The 21,024-nt window shown below is 38.5% G+C and overlaps 1 protein-coding gene across 1 annotated transcript in view; it reads left to right on the forward strand.

Moving 5' to 3' along the window:
• Positions 1-21,024, forward strand: part of cspg4.L (chondroitin sulfate proteoglycan 4 L homeolog) — a 53,177-nt gene that overhangs the window by 20,135 nt on the left and 12,018 nt on the right. Inside the window, exons 2-5 of the mRNA XM_018252921.2 lie at positions 1,911-2,062; positions 5,746-9,327; positions 10,129-10,596; positions 14,002-14,178. Coding sequence (XP_018108410.2) covers positions 1,911-2,062; positions 5,746-9,327; positions 10,129-10,596; positions 14,002-14,178 — 4,379 coding nt within the window. The remainder of the gene's footprint in view (positions 1-1,910; positions 2,063-5,745; positions 9,328-10,128; positions 10,597-14,001; positions 14,179-21,024) is intronic.

The following is a 21,024-nucleotide window of genomic DNA, read 5'->3' on the forward strand; positions in this document are numbered from 1 at the left end:
CAGGAATATACACAGGGCTTTCTAGGCTCCTGCCTAGGGTCCCCATCAATGCTAAATGAATAGGAAGCATATAGATTGGTACTGGCTACTGGTAGTGTAGCAGCATGGCAGAAACATCATTTCTGAATAGGACCCATAATGCATTACCCTATCCAGGGCCTCATCACTGTAACATATTCTTTGCAAAGATTGGTAGAAGTTAGTGCAGCAAAATGCTGTAGTTCTTGATGTGGTTTCCTTGCTTTCTCCCAGTCTCTGACACTGAATCATCGGTATTGGCACTGACACACTGACTATTATACATCCTAATATAGTAACAGCAAGCAGCCCAGCCCATTGTGGTACCGTCTACTCATCACACTGCAGCATCATACAGCAATCATACAGCAATCTCCGTTAGTCTGACTGTGCCATTGCACTGCAGCTTGTGTGTGGGAGTAACAAATGAATCTGTGTGCAGCCGTGTATTTCTCAGTAAGCATCTGGGTGTTCAATTGGCCCCGGATGTGCTGTGCTGTGTGCCAGGGTGTTTGTGTGCGTCTCCCTTATAGCCCTCACAACACACCCCCTTGGACTATAAGAAACAGGAAAAGCTGGAATAATATTTTCCTACTGAACTGAAAGGACTCAGTGTTATAGCCGTTGAGTCATTAAAGTACGCTTACTAATCTCCCTTTGCTAACCACATTCACTAATAAAAGTGCATTAATTCACTTCCACCATCTGCCTATAGAAACTGTTACACAGCCAAAAAAACACTGTGCCCGGCTTCTCAGGCTGATGTGTGGGGGCGGCAGGCACCAAGGATGATGGGAAATGTCAGATAAGCCTAAACTATTCCAACTAATACGTAAAGTAGACTTACAATTTCCCATTCCAAAGATGATCAACTGCCTGCAACTGACACAATTTTTATCTCAATTCAGCTCAAAATCCACGGCAGTTTTGTATCCTAAAATAAATTATGTTAGTAATGTTTAGGACTACAAGCTTTATAGTGGGGATATGTTACTAGTCTGCCTTGAGGCATAAGCTGAAGATATGGAGAGTTATTGGCTGCAGTTGCTGAAGCACTGGAAAGCAGATATCCTTGCTTTACAGTAGTACTGTCCAGATATCCCACGTACAATTTTAAGTCCATATCTAGCCGCAGTACTCCAGTTGGACAACACTGCACTTTAATTTCTCAGAAACTGGGTAGCCCCTATCCCACCCTTACTGTCTTAACCACCTCCAGAATGGTTACATTGCTCAGGCTATAAAGAGCTTACAGAAACATTTACCAACCACCCATCCTTCCAAGTTGTGATCTATCAAGCCTAATAAATGAGAGTATTAATTCTTTGGTATGACAAGTGGCAAAGGAGACCACGTGGTCTTTAAAACCATGCTCATTCAATACCAATTTGGTATGGTAGATTCTAATAAGATATTGATGTAGTATATTGAGGGCAGGGGAGTTTTTTTTAGAAGTTAGCTGGCTGCCAAAGACTTGTTAGCTGCATCCTGCCCAAGGGCCACAAGTTGAGAATACTATCCTTTATGACTGGAACTGAGCACATTCTTGGCATTGGGCATAGCAAGAATTGAATGAATGAACATCTTAGTGTATTGCCATGTTCAGTGTTCCGACTGTATTGAAACCCAGGAAAGAGATCTATAATATATTTGCTGTGCTTTCAGTCTTGGTTGAACTGATTACTTATGTGTTCAGTTTCATATGGGTTCCTTATTTACAGCGTAAGCATTTATCTATTCCTTACATTCTCACACAAAAAGTGGTTATGGTAAACGTATGAAAAAAATCTTGAATTCATTTTTCAGAATCCAAAAACACATCTTTATCGTGAATGGCATTCTCATGACAGTAACTGCATTAATATCATTATGTTTCTCTCTCTCCTCTGCAGGACAGGACAGCAGGGAGGAAGCCTTTTTCAAGGAAACGACAAATTCAAGTCTACAACTGAAATTTATTACTGATCAGAGCTCTGGGCTCTTGTTCCTAGCGACTGGAGGCACCCAGTATCTGATGGTGGATCTCATCAATGGGACCCTAAGGGTGAGAGGACAAGCTAGGATATGGGGGGTGAAGATTACTAGGAAAAGGCTAAAGCTGGGAGAGATAAGGACAAAGAAAGGGAAGGCATACAGGGCGGAAAGCAGTCAGTAGCAATTTTCATCATTTAAATGTTGGTGCTCTGGTAGCAATAAGTGCTTTTGGCAATAATATTGAGATATGAGTCATGTAACCATCATCATGAGCTTTAAACATTCTAAATATACTATTGAATTTAAATGACAGAACTGTTAATAAGCCAGTGCTGCAGATAAACGCATGGCACAACAAAGGTTACAGAAAAGATACTATACTTTAAAGGACATGTAACCCCCCCACACACACAAATGTAATCAGTGAACAGCCTTTTTGAAATCTTTAGATAACTGCCACTCTGGTTGTTAAAAAGTTAACAGTAAGCCTTCAGCATCCCCTAAATCACTTAGAAATCCTTCTCCTCCACTAACCCACTCTGCCCCTCCCTCAGGAATTTACTTTGGCTGTTTGCTCATGAGCATGCTCAGTTCGTCTCAGCTCCAGTCTAGCAGCCAGTGAAGTGATTGCATTGCTGGTTCCCAAAACTCTAGCTGTCTGATCCTATTTTTTCTCCTAACCACCTCTCCTGAGCTCAGCTTAACCACTACAGCTTAACCCCAGCAGAACTTTTTATCAAAGTACTGTATGTTGTGTTGTGCCTGTGTAAATCTGCATTCTGCATTGCATGAACTTTACAGCATAAAAGCTGTTATTTGTTTTAGGAAAATGTGATGGAGCTGGCAAATGGAGGGGGGTATATGCAGTACAAATTATGTTGCTTGGGTGCGGAAGATATGCTAAACATATATACATGGTAGGAAAATGTAAGCTTTGCATGTCCTTTAAGGCACCTATTCACAAACAATCGAATCTCAAAAAATTTGTGGTTTTCTCATTTTTTTTAAAAAAAAGCTCTAGAAATTCAAGATTTATGAAGTGTAAAAACCACGAAAACCACTAATACAAAACTTCTCCAGGAAAAAGTTGTTGATGTCCTATAAAAATCAAGACTTTTCATAATTTTTTTTGTAGCTAGGAATTGTCCAAAAAAAATGAAATTTTTGGGCTTTTTTAAAATAATCATATAAGCATAATTTTCTGTTCATACTTTTTTTTATTCTGATTTTTTTATCTGTTTTAATCTGGTTTCAAAACCTACTAAAACCCAACCTGTGATAAATAGGCTCCAAAGTGTGCTGTCTAATTGTTGACCTCAACCTTTTTGCCAAGGGTTACTGCCCAGGTGCAAATTTGTCCAGTGTTTATAAAAGTGCCTCATTGTCTTTATTTACCAGTAAAAATGTCTATATATATATATATATATATATATATATATATTATATATATATATATATATATATATATATATATATATATATATATATATATACTGTATATACACACACACATTCCAATGGCAGAGTAATATACAGCACTGCTTATACTTTATAATAAAACAACCAGATGTCTCCTTTAACAAAATACTCATAAAAATACTCCCAGCAGCTACAGGGATAAGTATAAAGCATTTTTGTCTAATGTGATGTGTCATCTAACCTACTAACTGCTCTCCACTCTAATAAAGAATGTATCTTAATGTGTGCCAACCTGCAGCAGCATTATACTGGTTATCTGGTTAATAAAATCACCCACTCACTAGAGGGTCAGCAAAGATTAGTAGATAGTGGAAGAGAAATAGCAGATGCTGCTTAGAACAGTGCAGGCACAGAGAACAATGAAAAATAATACATAAGGCTAGAGTGAACTAAGAACCCCTGAAACTACAATTTTGTAGCTATACAGTAGATACAAAGCTAGATTACACAATAAAATATATATCCACACAAAGAGAAAATACACAGTCCAACAAATACACATTTGCAAATAAAAACTTCCGTTCCTAATCAGTTTCTTCCTAGAATCCAAATTAGAAGCAGATGTGGACATGGGGAATCCAGAGATTACCCTCAGCTGCCCCCATCTGTCCAACAGCACACATTGTTCTCATCTGCTTAGAGCAGGAACATACATTGCACAGCAGAGAGAAACACTGCCCTGCAGATAAGATATTGCTCTTGCCACAAATCTACTTGAGAATTTTTGATGGCAGATTATGACAGGTTCCCACAAAGTAAGTGTCAGGACAGCAAAAGTCCCAAAGAAAATGACTTCTATTTCAGCTGGCAGCAACAGGTTGCCAAATAAAGGCAGTTTTATTCAAAAACACTATAAAATAGCTTTCAGCAGCGATAACAATACAGCAGAAAGATAATAGCAGCAAAATGACAGACCTCTGAGCAGGTAACTGTGTGTGTACATACGTATACAAACACACAAAGCAGTGCTACACAATCACTCTCACCGCTTTTTGTAGCGTGCCGACTGTGGCTTCACTTGATGCACAAAAAAAAAATACCCACACTACTCTAAACATTGCCTTACATTAATCCATAGTGCTCTTTGTACAGGGAAGCACTCATGTTTATAGCTAGTGTCACACTGCTCTACATCCAATATACTGTAGCTGCTCACTACTCTTCATACAGATCCGCACTGTTTTACATGTATAATAGAAAGTGCTCTGCTTACAGGTAGACACTGTTTTGCCAGCAATGCACACCCAACATATAAATGTACATTGATCTACATATAGATACTAACACTACTGTTGTCATCTGAATAACACTCTGCATTGATGGATGCAGATTTTCGGATCATGTGTGGAGTGTCCCGACATCTGTCGTGCCATGCCGATCGGTCGTTCAGTCGATTGGACAGTTAGAAAATTTGCCGATAATATCTCTGCATGTATTGCCGATCATACGATTTTCAGAGGGAGACTGTCACTAGCTTTTCTCAGACATAACTTTCGTTGGGGCAGAACATCAGCTTTATTTGATCTGAAAGTTTAGTGGCAGGTCGGGAGATGGGGAAGTCCTATAAGTCCGATCATTTGAAGATTCGAACAATTGAATCTTTGTATCTATGGCCAGCTTTACCCTTACTGTATGTTGGGCAAGTAGATAAACACAACTCTTTGCACTAATTAACAGTATTTTAATTATGTACTATTGATAGCACTTACTTGTACTGCATTTAGGGCTCTTACACATGAGTGTTTGCTTGGGCATTTCCTTGCTGTGAGCTTTCATGCATGTTTTCTACCGCAAGAGTAAACATGAGTTATCACAGCCCTTTATTACCTGTAGGATTGTATTTATTGGTAAAATGCATGAAAACTCCACCACAAGGAAGTGCACAAGCAAATGGTTATGTGTAACATCCCTTAAATAAGCAAAAAGTGGGTGTAATTACCCTCTGACACTCCCGTTACCTTGAGGGTCAATTCAGAAGCACAAGGTAGGAGTACCAAAACTAGCTAAGATCCAGAAAGCCCTGTACTAAATACCTGCCTTTTTGTCTGTGCATGTCTTACCCTGCACCTCAGTACTGAGTTCAGCTTGAAAAGAAGATGGCCGTGGGCACATGCATTACGTGCATGGGCTTGAAGAGGCACAAATTTGCACCACTTAGTGCACCAGCTTTAGTATGCGTTCCACACACCCAGCTCTCTGCATACAAGTTACATAAACTTTTCAAATGTTTATTAAATATACAAGATATAATATGTTTTTATCTTTTTTTTATAGACTCGGCTGAACAGGGGTTCAGGAGAATCTGAGCTTAAGACTCCAACATGGCTGACACTTAACAACCTGAAACCCCATAAAATTAATTTAGTAATCACAGAATCCAACATAACTCTCACTCTTGACAACTTTTCTACCTCTTCTGACCTTCCAAGGACTTCAAAGCAAATGAATATGAAAGATGGCATTTATCTTGGTGGCACTGGGACATCAGACATTCCTTTTATACCTGGGGACATTCTCAGATTCCGTGGCTGCATCTGGGAGGCTAAGTTTGACAACCTGGATCTGTTCTCTTACTACGATCCTCTTGTTCACTTCCATGGGCAATGGGACTACTGTCATTTAGGCACTACAGAAAGCTCTGAAGGTTCATTTGGATTCCTTGGACCACGATCTTACCTGATGTTTCCTAGCTGGGATCTAAGCAGTCATGGCACTATCCACCTAATCTTAGAGACTTCCAGACCAGGAAGAGCACCTCTGCTTTTTCAGTCAGGTCCACAAAAATCATATTTATATGTCGAGATTTCTGGGGGACATCTAAAAGGGACACTGGACACGGGAGAATCTTCTGTAACTATTGAAAACCCAGTGTACATTAGTGACAATAGACCACACAGAATTAACATTTCAGTAGACAAGTCTGAGATACAGTTTGGTGTTGATAAAACTTTTTCCAAGGTCTCTATTGATGGTCTTGGACATGTGTGGGGTTTACATGGTAACATGTATCTGGGAGGGGTAGATTCAAGTGCTCTGAGCATGATGAGAGAAGGTCCTCTAGGAGAACTTTACTTAGATGATATGGAGTATCGTTCCTTCACAGGATGCCTTAAAGATCTAACAGTGAACTCAATAAAATTGAGCTTCCATGATGTTCTAAAGTTCACAGATGTTGCATCAGGGTGCCAAGAAGATGAATATAGTGACTATGCAGAATATGATGAAACTAGTACACAGTATTACATGTCCACTACAGTTCCAGCAAACACCCCCACTGCTCCAGTGTCCTCAATTATTTCCAGCCTCTATGAGAATTGCAAGCTGGAGTCCACTTTTCCCAACATGGCAAAGTTGCTGAATCCACAGTCCCTGACAGTAATTAGAGGTGGCTCTTTAGTTTTGGATTTGGAAAAAATCCAGCCCACTGTGGACTTTGGGAAAGTGGGCATACGTCAGTCACAAGTCGTTTTCAGGGAGGTGGGCACTGCTCAACATGGACAGCTAATTTTTGATATCCCAGGTGCGGAGGTTAGAAGGACATTCACACTGCTTGATGTGACAAATCACAAGGTAAAATATGTCCATGATGGTTCTGAGTCCAATCAAGATGCACTAAATTTTGAAGTGGATATATCAAGCAGGGCATCCTCTTCAGAATGTTTAAGGAAAAAACAAAGATACAGAATTCCAATTAATATTTCTCCTGAATCTGCACCTATTCTGATTTTTCCCAAAGGAAAGACATTTAGAATTCTATCACATGGAGAGAAACCAATAACAACTGAGATTATTCAGATAACAGACTATGACACACCGTGTGATGAACTTACCATAATCGTGACTGGAAGTTACACAGAAGGTCACATTGAAAGACAAAATAAGCCAGGAGAGGTTGTACATGAATTTTCATGCAGTGATATAGAAAATGGCCAAATGGCATTTATTCACAAAACAGGAAACCAACTGGAACTTACACTTCAGGCAAGTGATGGGAGTTTAAAAAGTGACCCTGTACTCATTTCCTTACTTGTGATGGAGCCTAACCTACAAAAAGCCCAGATCCCACAGTTGGAGGTTTCCCAGGGAGCGTCCATACTCATTCCCCCTTCCAGTCTTCCTTCTGTTACAAATGCAGACACTTTTGGATTAGAAGTATTTTACCGAATTTCTGTGAATCCCAAGTTTGGAGAAGTTCAGAAGCTAATGGTTGGGGATGAGTGGAAGGTTACTAAAGTGTTCAAACAAAATGACGTAGAAAACAGAGCGGTACGGTACTACAGCAAAGTTTTAGATATTCCACAGGAGGAAATCCATGAAAATCTTAGTATCCAAATGCATCTTGGGGCAGAGCATCTAAGTAATGAAACACTGCGAGTCAAAGTTAAGAAACCCTACTTTCATTTAAAGAAGACAATCCCATTAAAGCTTGGAAGGACACGTGAAGTTAAAATTACAGGCAAGGAGATACAGATGGACATGGGGGAACAAGGACTTAAAGAACCCTTGACCTATTTCATAATACAGTCTCCTAAAAAGGGCAATTTGCAGATTAATGGACAGCGGCTTATCGAAGGTTCCCAATTCAGGCAAGATGATATACAGAAACAGCACCTCAGTTATGTTGCTACAGTGAGAAATACAAGAGATACTGAAGACCAGTTTCAATTCCAGGTGATGACAGGTGCACAAATATCTCCAATTTATACTTACAAAATACAAATTGGTGTTGATCCTGATGCACCTTATTTCACCAATCGTGCCTTACATGTTCTTGAAGGTGGGGAAGAAACTATTACCCCAGAACATCTTTTTCTATCCAGTGGCAATAGTGCCAGCTTTTTCTATGAAGTCATTGATGGCCCTCAGCATGGGGTTCTGATCCGTAAAGGAAATTCGAGAGTGAGTGATCCTGCAGAAATAGGAGTAACAGAGTTTACAAATGATGACATACTACTTGGACAGCTTTCTTACCAGCATGATGGCTCAGAAACCACAGAGGACGACATACCATTTGTTGCATCCATGCTAAAGGTAGGAAGTGGCACTGATAGCAGTGGGGAAGAAGATGAAACCGTTGAAGAAGAGGTGGTAAGAGGTGTTTTCCGTGTCTCTATCCAGCCAGTTAACAACAATCCACCCTTCCAAATAGTGCACAAAATTTTTCATGTGGTCCGTGATGGACAAAGACTGTTAACCACCAATGATATTGCATTCTCAGATCCAGATTCAGGATCAACAGATGCACAGATTGTACTGGTTAGACATGGAGTACCATTTGGCAAAATTGTCTTTGTGGACGACCCATCACTTTTAGTGTTTCGTTTCACACAAGAAGACTTAAGGAGACACAGGATCCTTTATGTCCACAGTGGGCCGGACCAAGGTTCCATTCAGTTTCAAGTATCAGATGGACTACACCATCTCACTACCATTTTAGAGGTGCAAGCCTCTGAACCTTTTATCCATATACCAAACATCACAGTGCTAAACGTGTCTTTAGGAGGACAAGTGACTTTGAAAACCATTGGCTTGCAATTAGAGACTAATATAGATATACGTAGAGAAAATATCAGATACTACATTGAACCTCAGCCTAGGCGGGGGGTGATTTTGAAGGAAGGCAAGCCTGCTAATTCCTTTACACAACATGAGTTAGTAGAAGGAAATATCATTTACCACCATAATGGAGAAAGAAATAACAAGGACCGTTTCGGGATTTCAGTTGACGCTAATCAAGTTGTGACTGCAGGGGAGATTGAGATACATATAGTCACTGACACTCTGCATGTGATACGTAATGAGAAAGTGTACGTATTCCAGGGAGAAAGAGCAAATATCAAGAAGGAGGATCTGATGGTAAGTTTAAGAGCCTTTGAATTCTGACAGATTCATTGTTAGGGAACAATACATGATATGCATATTTAAAAGAAAGTAATCAAGTGTCATGGATTGGACACAAATTTTGGTAACTAACATATTTACAGCAGAGCAAGCCCTGACAATCAATAACTAATCAGAGGGAATAACACTAAGGCCAGCAGACCCAGCAACTACTGGAAATTCAGGAACATAGAGATCGTTTATGGTATCTCTCTGTGCAGGTTTATGATATTATGTAAGGGGTAATTTACTAATCCCTGCTGGAGCCCTAAGGGCGCAATTTGCACCTTGCACCGATTTTTAACAGTACAGACTGTCATGCTCAGGGCAGTCCTGTACTTCGCAGCTACTTTAGTTACAGATACACTAACCACAAATACAAAGCTCAAAGAAAATGGTATTAAGAGTGAGCCTATTCTAATATTTATCAATGTGGCAAGCATTTACAAGAATATGGCAAATTGTGTGGGGGATGCTCATTTGAAGCAAACAGAATATCAATTCAATTTCTGTTTTATTCTGCAACATGATACTAGCATCAGGTCTGTCAGTGATTATTTTTCTCCTTATGCCCTTGAACGATGTCTGACCTACAGTTTCCCTTCTTTGTAAGAGCATATAAATTGGGTTACAAACTGTTTCATCTTATACAAAAGGAATGTAAAGTGCAAAGAGCAAGGAAGCTTTACTGTTTTTGAAATAACATAGAATTTACTGTTGTATATAAATGGCTGTGTACTTTGTTCCCAAATTTAATTTGTGCATTTATACTTGCAGATATCTGCTGAAGGGAAGCTCCCTCAAATGATTATGTACACCTTAACAGATCCTCCTTCTTTTGGGTACTTGGTTGCTGTTGGTTCAGAACTGTCTTCTGATGGATCTCCAAGTTTAGACACAGTTGAGACCTTTACCCAAGAGGATATAAATCAAGGGAAAATCTTGTATTTACATTCTGCCCCAGACCTGCTACCTGATAGCTTGACATTGGAGGTGACCACAGGTGAAGGGGTTCCACAGGAAGTAATTGTTCTGGTGGAAGTACTGCCCATCAACATACCTCTAATAGCTTCAGACCTTGAGGTGGAAGAAGGTGGCAAAGCTGTCCTCTCCAACAACACTCTTCAGATCTCCAGCAAATATTTTCTGAACCTTGACCTGGAATTCACAGTGCTGATAGCTCCAAGCAGAGGCCATATTGTCAGTGCAGAAAGAGTAAACCTCAGAGGTTTTAACTGGAATGAGGTAAGTTATGGTGCCATTTTTTGTGTGTGCAAAAAAGTAAAAGGTGTAGGTTCATAGTAAACAATGTAGTGTGTGTAGCATTAGTGAACATGACTAGTTTATAAAACAATTTTGATAGGCAGCAAGGATAGCAAGCGGTTGTAGTTCTTTCCATTACTGCCTTGCAGTACAGGCATCCTAAGTTTCATTGTATCTAGGGCATTTTCTTCATGTATGTTCTACTTGTACATGCGTCAGTTTCCTACAGGTACTTTCCTCCCACATTCCAAAACATACAGGTTACTTAGCTCCTGTTAAAAATGTCCATTGTGAATGTGATTGACAGGGACTGATGAGAATTATATGGAATATGCAGAATATGTTATTGCTATAATAATTAAAAGGATAATGACAATGATGAAGATTCAGATGGAAAGGGAGATTCAGAGAAGTACACGATTTTGCTTTTGGGTTACTAGATTTTATGCTGTGAAACAAATCTTTCATGTCTATTTATGAAAACACATATGATTACTCCAACTTTAAATGAAGACACCTTAGATCATCTCTAGTTCCTTGGGCCACTGTTAATACAATGGTGAATATTAGAACAGCAATAAGTTTTGCCCCTCAGTTACTCCAAAAAAAAGAAACATCAAATCTCAGCAAATTATATTTTTAGTGTTGTTCTCACTTGAGGTACATTCCCAGATTTCACATTACTTTTTACTGCAGAAAGCATAGATTTATTATGTCTTAAAAATGAAACATACATTCAACAAATTATGTATGAATTATTTTCAAATGGAAAATTACATTGTAAAATGTCACGATTGTTACAGCAATATTTCAGCTGCCTTCCCAAGATGCCTAGGGGCAATAACTGACCCCTTATTTATCTTTTTTTATCTCAGGCAATGAAATATTACTCCATACATAATATGTGATCAACTTGAGTCTTGTGTTCTGTCCAGTGTATAGAAAATTCTCTTCCAGTTTTATTTCAGGCAAAAGAGTACTGCAGCTATGTAACAATATCAATAGATCAATATAATTCAGTAATTAATGTAGCACAAATAATAAAAAATTAAGAAATAATGTAAATTGAAATACATTTTCATACAAAGTTGTCCAATCTTATGCCAAGGGCTAAGTTTCAGTACCTTCCCGATCTTGCTTCAACCTAACATTGAACATTTTACTTTCCTGTCCACTATTTCTGGCTATTTAAAGACTTCTGTCATGTAATTATATTATAGGTAGTCTTGCCTATAACTATATTATAGGTCGACATAAGGCTAAAACATTACTTAGGGTTGTTAGGCTCTAAAGGAGCAGTTCACCTTTACAAGAACTATGATTAAGACCCTAAAACACCTTGTACTTATAAGCAGGATAAATGCCATAGGTTGCATGCAGAATGGCATAATACAATATGTGCCATATGCAGGAAAGCACAGAGGCCTTGGTAAGATTTATTTTTAAAAAATGTAGTGACAATCCTCCCCAGAAAAGACACGTATAGCAAAATGTAGCATAATCTGCACCAGTGCTACAAGCTACTACATTTACATTGATAACTGAAAGAAAAGGATCAAACTGGATACAAAATTACCCACAAAGAAACTCATTTCAGCATAGCGAATAACCCAGTAGATTAAATAAGCAATGATGAGTACATAGCCGTAGGGGTGCTATTCTGCTTACTCAGAGACTGCCTTAAAGACTCATGCATTCTGGTTTTTATTGCACCATGTAATAATTATGTTTTTATTGTTTTTCAATGAAGAAAGACTCAAAGGTTTAATTATGTGCCTGGGTTTTATTTCTGTGGCTTGTTCCACTGGTGCCCCCTATACAGCACTTGCACACTATGCACATACAGAGAGACTTGGGGAAGTCGATCAGTTGTGTAGAGATGTATTCCCCCAAACTGGCTTTATACAATAAGGGGGGATATTTACTAAAACTTGTGTCTATCTCATTTTTTTATGAGATTAAAACAGTCAACCTAACTCCCATCCATGAAATTAGCAAAAAATCAGCTCGAAAAACTTGGTGCAGGAAAAGTCTCGAAAAAAAATAATCAAATTTTTTTAAATCGTACAAATTTTTTAAGTTTGACACTCGATCATAAGATTTTTTTGGAGTTGTCACCTGAAAACCCTGACTTTTTTGGATTATCATACCAAAACCAGCACAGATCAAGACATCATCAGATTGTAAAAGGGACATCTGCCATTAACTTCTATATGACCTTGACACGTTTTGTTTTCCTCTAAAAATTCAAGTTTCACCTTTAAAAACTTGACCAGAAAAAAATCAAGGTTTAATAAATAGGCCCAGAAGAAACAATACTTCTTTTTACTAATTATCAAGAATAACTTGTCATGCCCACATGCAGGGGCGTAACTACAGAGGAAGCAGACCCTGCAGCTGCAGGGGGGCCCAGGAGGTATAGGGGCCCCATAAGGCCCTCCATATACAATTTAAAAAAATATTGGTAAACAGGTCACCCTCTAGACATTTTGCGGGCCTGAAAAATGATTTGCTGTGGGGCCCAGTATTATCTATTTACACCACTGCCCACATGCCTGTTCCTTCACTCTATACAGTCTAGCAGAAACCTGTAAAGAAAAATGTTTTTTGCCTTTCTTTGTCTTTTTCAGATCCTTCAATATGCAGTCACTCTTCTCTCTGCCAATTTTCTTTAATCCCTTTACTCCCAAACTGTATAAAATATATCTTAAGTTACGGCTTTCTTGCTCATAGCTGTCACTCATACTGCTTGAGTGCTTTTGGTTATGTATTATGACAATATGTACTAAAATATACATTTAGCGCAGAATTGTTCAGAGAATTAAATACCAGAGTGGGAGTGAAAAGAAATCTAAAAATAAATAAATAAATAAATAAGCATGAAAGTACATATCTTATGCAAATAGGAACAATTGTGAAGGAAACGGCTCACTATTACCCCTGAAAGGCTAAATGGCGGTATGACAATTGCTTTATACACACACCACAGTAACTGTGTGACTTGTCACTATGATAGATTTACCCTGGGACTAGAGAAACAAGATGTGTTAGATACTGACATGCACGTCAATTGTGTGTTTGTATGAATAGTCTTTCATTGTCCTTGATAAAGTTTCCAATGGGAATAGAAACATGTAGATAATTGCTTCAGAGGAAGGAGACCCAGATGCACGTGTGTAGGGGGCCTTGCATTTTGTGTTTATTTCAAGACTGTAACACATTACCTTGTACATCCTTATAATGCTGAGCCCAATGCTCAACACACAGAACAAGTGGACATTGAATAAATGCAGGATTACTGAAGGGCCAAAAAGAAATTTTATTAAATTTTCTATATTTCTTTTATGTATGCAAAAAAAAAAAAAAAGATAAACTGTTTTTTCCTAGGTGAATCAGGGGCAAGTCTTTTATGAACATGACGGCAGTGAGACACTGAGTGACAATTTCACCATTGTGGTTTTTGTATCTGACACCAACCGCCAGAGCCAACCCATCACTGTTAGTGTGACAGTACAGGCCATAAATGATGAGAAGCCACTGGTGGTCACCAACACAGGAATGCAGGTAAGGACATGGAATTTGGTTTAGGTTATCTTGTTATTTACTCCCTTTCCTGTCGCATTCCCCATTCTTTTCTGCTTGCTACAGATACCACCATTCTTGCTCAGAGTGCTACTTTTGGACTGATATTTTTTTTCAGTAGGCTAACAATATATACCATGGTGATCATGGGCCACCAGTGCCAACTCAAGTCAGCCATTGGGCTGCTCCTTTGTGGCTTGAGACAACGTCAGAAGGAGTTGGAACCTTTCAGAATGGTTCTGATTTGTTCTCTAAATAAACAGAAGGACATCTGACGCCACACACATTAGAATACTATACAGTTATGGGATCCGCTATCTGGAAAATAATAAATGAACAACAAATGTGTAACCTTACCGAGCATTCGTTATTAGACAGGGTCAGTGAACCCCTTTTGAAAGCTGGAAAGAGTCAGAAGAAGAAGGCAAATAATTAAAAAAATGTATAAGAAATAAACAATGGAGGTCAGATGAAAAGTTGCTTAGAACTGGCCATTCTATAAAAAACTAAAAGTTAAAAGTGAACCACCCTTTAAAACAGTTTGTTATATTTGATCCCAGCTAATATATAATTAATACTTATTGAAGGTAAACCCATCCTTTTGAGTTTAATTAATGTTTAAATGATGGTTTGGTAGACTTGGTGGTGTAGAGATCCAAATTACAGAAAGATACCTGATCCAGAAAACTCCAGATCCCAAGCATTCTGTATAACAGGTCCCATACCTATACAAGGGTGTTCAGGCTCTGACATTAAAATGACTTGCAGCTCAAAAATAGCAGCAGGGCTGTGAACATGCCTAAATTATATAGTGGAAATATATAGTAATTTTGAAAAGCAGTATGTCCTTTGAACTTTTAGCTCCATCCCATAACACATCCCCACCACCCCCACGGGGTCTTAATGTTGTTATGTGTCCCACGGTTAATATCCTTTCTGTGCAAAAACCGCTCATGTATGTGTCTGGATACAGAATTTATAAGCATGTGTAATTTTATTAATGTAAAGCTATTCACTCATTAGCACACAGAATTCTGCACATTAATGCAATTTCCCAGCATCTCTAAGGATTCATCTCTCCAAACATTCTGATTTTTCCATTTACATAGGAACACTCATTAATATTCACATCCTCTCCAAACAGCAATTTAACGATCCATAATTGCTACTTAATGAGTATACAGTGCAAAAGAAAACATGTCTGCATAACATTTCTTAGACATAAAATTATCCAAATTATGAGACAAAAGATTTCATTTAAATTTAACAACTCACTACATGGAAAAAATTTAACTGATAACATAAATAGGCAAATAATATGCAGTTTTATTCACAATATCAAGAGCAATCACAGATTGCCTTCTGCAGTGGCTGGAACCCTACAAAAAGGAGAATCTGTGGTTAATGGGAAAGCTATTACTGTATCATTCAAGCCTATTGCAGCAGAAAAGGGATTGTGATATACTTGACCTCGCTATGCAGATAGGCCTTCCTATAATTATTTTATCTTTCTTTTCTTTAATAACATTGGCATCAAGCATAATCTCCTACCGGCCAGGTGGCAACTACAGGTACATCTTTATTTCACATGGTCACAAATGGATTAAAACATTGTTGTGATCAGATCTGTTTAGACATCTTTGCATTAGACTACATCCCTGTAAAACTGTATGGGATAAAGGTTTTTCCTCCCCTTTGTTGCTCTTGTATTGGGAGATACCTGGAGATGGAAAGGAGATTGGAAATGTCTGCTTTCATATTGATGTGTTTGTATTAATGTATTTGTATGGTACTGCAGAGAGTACATGGTGCCTCAACAGAACTTATCAAAGCAATGTGACATATGGGGAAAAGCAATACAATAAGTGGCACTAGAGTACAGTGAGGAGCTGCACTGAACAACTATAAAGGCTAATAGGGAAGGCTGAAAGTGCGGAAGCACTGAATATGGTATTTATACAGTTGTGGAGAGAGGTTGCAGCAGTGAAAGTGCTCAAATAGAATGAATTTAAGATTGGGTTTAAAGGTGGCAGGTTTTGACATATATATAAGGGCAATGGATTCTGGAGGTAATGTATTATCAGTAAATGGCAACTTAAAGTAGGCCACATAATGTGCAGCGAGGGAAGCAGTGCTGCACAAGTTTTAACCCTCTACTTGCACTTATTTATCTACTGCAGTTCTTCCCAGCTACACTGAAACCTGGGAGTTAAGACTGCTTTATCCCTCAAAAGAAGGAGGTCAGACTCCTTAATGAATAAGAGGTGGTGAATACAAGGATTCCCCAGATAACACGAGAAGGCTGCTCATGTTTCGATTTTATTATAGCAAAACACTTGTCCAATGATTTTAGAGTACATCTATAATATTATTGCATCTGCTTACTGTGTCTTTATTCCCCACGTCTTTTAATTTTCTGTACTGTATCCCCCTTTTCTCATGCAGGAGGACATAGCTTGGAGATAGCTAGAGGTCTGAATCTCAGTGGTTAGTGTAGGGGAGTCTAAATATATCTGGATATCATCTTCATAACAGGCCCGGATTTGCGGCAAGGCCGCATAGGCCCGGGCCTAGGGCGGTAGAAAATAGGGGCGGCATGCCGCCCAGCCGCATTATGGGGACGTGTGCGACCGCCTGGTCGGATCGTGCGGCCTAGGGGCGGCCGGCAAAGAAATCCGGCGCTGGGTATTAAAACCAAATATATGAATGAGGCCTCCAAATAAGACAGTATAAGGGGAGAAAAAAGAGGCCCAAAAAACAGAACCTAAAGGCACCCTCCACATAAAGATTATCTCCAAAGGGATTGGTTAGAGGTGAGAAGAGAACCATGATGCAGTTTGAGATACCAAGTAAATGGAAAATGTATGGAAAAGAGTGGCTGGCAGTTAAATGCAAAGGATAAATCAAGAGGGATGATAATATAGATATATCCTTTGGCATTAACAAATTATATATATGTATATATACAGCAGTATATATAACATGCCCACCCCCCCAAACAATTACACCATGACCAGTAAAGCTAGAGAAAGTACTGAGATGGCCACAAGTAAAGGAAAGTGTGGGAATCTAAATAAGGTTTCAAATAGGGAGTATTCCAAAAGAAAATAGGCATGTAGGGATAAGGATTAGTAAAATTAGGAGAGAGAGGGACAGAATGTGAGACAAGGGTTTCTAATGGCTGTGTTTCTATGAAGTGACAGTAGTTGGAGGGGTCAGAGTGTGATTTTGTAGAATGGGACATACCTGTAGCAATGTTAATGTGCAGCAAGAGAAGTGATGAAGATATCTAAGCAAAATTAGTTTAGTCTAATTGAGTGTTAATAGAATAAATGACCTAGTTTTGTAAGTACTGGCCAGGCAAGCAGAAAGAGCAAAAAAAGCAGAACAAAGTAATAAAGAATTTCAATTCAGAATATTAAAGCAGGCAGCTTTAACTGACCGTGAATTATATCTTCCGAGGAGTTCAAATCTCAATTTCCTCAAGTAGGCAGACACACTCACAGGTCCTTCTTTGTACCTCTCCTGATTGCTCTGCTTCTCAAACTTCTGCACTAATGTAGATATACAAGCATAGCATAGAGCAGCAGTTTACACTTCCCAATTATTTTGTCAGTCCTGCATTACTGACCATATGTGTCTAAAGAAGACTAGAGTGAGAAAGGCAATATCAAATGTGAAACAATACAAGATTCTGTGTTCGATTCAATGTGGTGCTCTGGGAACTCTGGGAACTCTGCTGCATCCAAAAGTCTCAACAAACCATGTAATGTAATAAAAATCAGATGGCACACACTCTGGCAAATGTTCTAAATAATTCTTGTGGTTGGAGATCCCAAATTAACCACAATAATTATTAAGCACATTTGCCAGAGTGTGTGCCATCTGATTTTTATTACAATATATAGAGGGAGAAAGGGTCTGAACTAAATAGTTTCTCCAAAGAAGAGTTTATGGGGGGATTAGAAAATGCTGTAAACTTGCAAAATCCCAGGAAAGTTGGTAATAATAGATAATAATGCAACAAAAGTAACAGCAAAAAATGCAAACATGCACATTGCAGTGCCACTGAATACACGGAATAGCATGCATTAAGATACTAAAAAATTAAATATACATCTATGATAACTATAATTTTTTTTTTTTTTTGTACCAACAATACATACTGCAACAAATCATTTAATTTACATACAGTATGCTTTGGCTACCATGCAGTTACTCCATCTTTCCACTAGATGTCTGCAAAGATCCACATAAGCTAAATAACCCTTGCTTGTGTAGTGCAGGAAGGGGAGGTGCTGTTGGCAAGAACACAGCAGCAGATTTTATATTTTTACATTTTAAGCCTGGGCATAAAAATAGTGTATTTTACTGTTCACTCAGTGGTAGGTAAATCTCTGTCTCTATTTGTACAGATCCAGTATGCAGATACATTCCTATGTGATATATCGTTGCATCGCAAACATTGGAAATAATTCAGACTTGATAGTGCGTCTTGATTGACAAAAATTGTATCCAGTAACTATGTACTTTTTATTCTAGGACACTGGAAAACACATATTTTAGCTAAGATGAATGGATGTTATGGGCATTGCTACTGCCTTGTATGGCAGGTTATTAAACACTTAAATATATGAGCACAACATAGTATAAATAAAAACCATATAAGAGTACGTTATTTATGAATCAATGTGCATGCTTGACTTTAATAACCGGGATAGATCCTTCTATGACCAAAGGCAAATGACCAAAAGCAGTGCAGCCAAGCCTTTCCCCATGCATGTGGCTGGCCTGCTAATTCTCTGCCCCAAACCTCTGCCACACAGAACTGCTTCTAGGGTTGCCACCTGGCTGGTATTTTAACGGCCTGGCCGGTGATGATGATTGATCCCAATAGGGAAAAAAGATAAATATATAGGAAGGCCGGTATTTTTTTCAAGAAAGGGTGGCAACCCTAACTGCTTCATGCACGTAAAGGAGTTCACTGTAGCACACCAGACAGTTGGGAATTTACTGCAAAGTAGTTTATTGGCTAAACAGTAAAACAGCTTCAGGCTTGTTTTTAAAGATGCAGGAATCACTTGCTCACCCTAAAGCTGCTGTTTAGGGAAGGCACTTTTCATAATTGTTGGCAACACACATTGAGAGATGGTTTGCCATCCTAATTGTCTCTATTCAAATGGGTAATCCAGTTTTCAGTATGTGCTGCCTTGGAACATCAGTTTACTGTCCTATCAGAATGGAGTTGGTCACTCAGGATTGATAATTCTTTTAGTCATTAATAACAGTGAAGTTGTCAAAGACCAACAAATTTGTGTAACCTGAAAAAATTGTTGCATTTAATTATCCAGCGCTTTAAATTCACATTACTTTAATTCTGTTTGTCTGAGCATTAAGATTTGTTTGAGCCCAAATTCTGCAAAGAGTGCTGGGAATTTCCAAACCCTGGATTCAGTGCATCCCAGCTATACACTCCTTGGTGATAAGGGATACTTTAGTGATACCTAGGGCTTTTCCAGAAAATGTTTTTTTTCTATTATATTGATCACCATACTAAAAACATTTTAACATTAGATAAACCCAGTAGGAATGTTGCCACAAATATAAATTATTTGAGCTTGGTTACCACCAAGTACAAGATACCATTTTATTATTATGTATACCTATATATAATAATTGATATATTTGATACAAAAAATGTACTTGCTACATTGCTGTAAACTGTGACTATAGTTCTACCCCATAAATCCATTTACAACCTTTACATTGGCACAAATAAATGTGCCATTGCTTTCCACGCCCATATTGATAAAGCATGTCCTCGGGTGTTCCGTGCTGCTCTTTCTAGTGGTGTATATTTAATGAGATGACAATTGACTGGTTGCTACGGGTCTTACAGAAAACCACAAACTGCTTTATTGGAGATCAAACTGGAGATTGTGTTACTACACACCTCATATTTCAGGTTCTTGCACAGCAGCCACACCTCTCAAACTTCAGCTGGAATGTACTGTATGTTTTTCTATTGAGCTGCCTTTAAAAGTATACATGTTAGGCTCTAGAAGTCATGACAGGGAAAGCCATAACCTCCACCAGATTTACATCCAGTACTGCTGCTCCAGTATAGATTGAATGGCTTTTCTGTTTCTGAAAAACAGATCCAGAAATTCAGGTTTCTTGATTTCACGTTAAATCACAACAAAAGTAATTCATATTTTGTTTCTAAATGCAAATATGCAACAAAACAAGTAAAAAATATAAATAAAAAGACAGTAGAAAAGATAGGAATGTCATGCCACCATTTCCCAGAGAGATTATATAAGGATAAAAAATTAAACATAAGCGTGTTGTCATTTGATCAGAGCCGTAGGTTAGAAAAGCCAAGAGGAAATAAAGTTGACTTATGCCAGTTTTAACTGTAGTGTTAGGGATTCTGTGTTTAAGGGATCCCCTTAGAATAACAGAAGGGGTATAAAATATAGACAGCAGGAACCCATCTGTATTTTAGTTTTAATAACAGTGGCTATACAGATTTGTTCAGACAGTTTGGCCAATTTCATATGTACTTACTGCCCGTCCGGCTGGCTATGTATTTCATCTTGGGGCTAGTGTCAGCAGACCATCCTGCAATCCTATTGGGTTCATTTGATCTGCTCAAACTGGATCTTTAATTTGCGAATGCACCTTGTCAGTGGGGGCACCGAGAGATGAGAGGAGCTGATCAAACTGAACAGTAGCATTTACCCATCCATATATATTATGTATGTGCACAAAGGGAATTTGCCAATTTGCAACTAGCCCTTACCCAGTCATTCTCATCCCAAGGCC

Source organism: Xenopus laevis, chromosome 3L (genome assembly GCF_017654675.1).
Source record: "Xenopus laevis strain J_2021 chromosome 3L, Xenopus_laevis_v10.1, whole genome shotgun sequence".
In the NCBI taxonomy this organism is placed as follows: Eukaryota; Metazoa; Chordata; class Amphibia; order Anura; family Pipidae; genus Xenopus; species Xenopus laevis.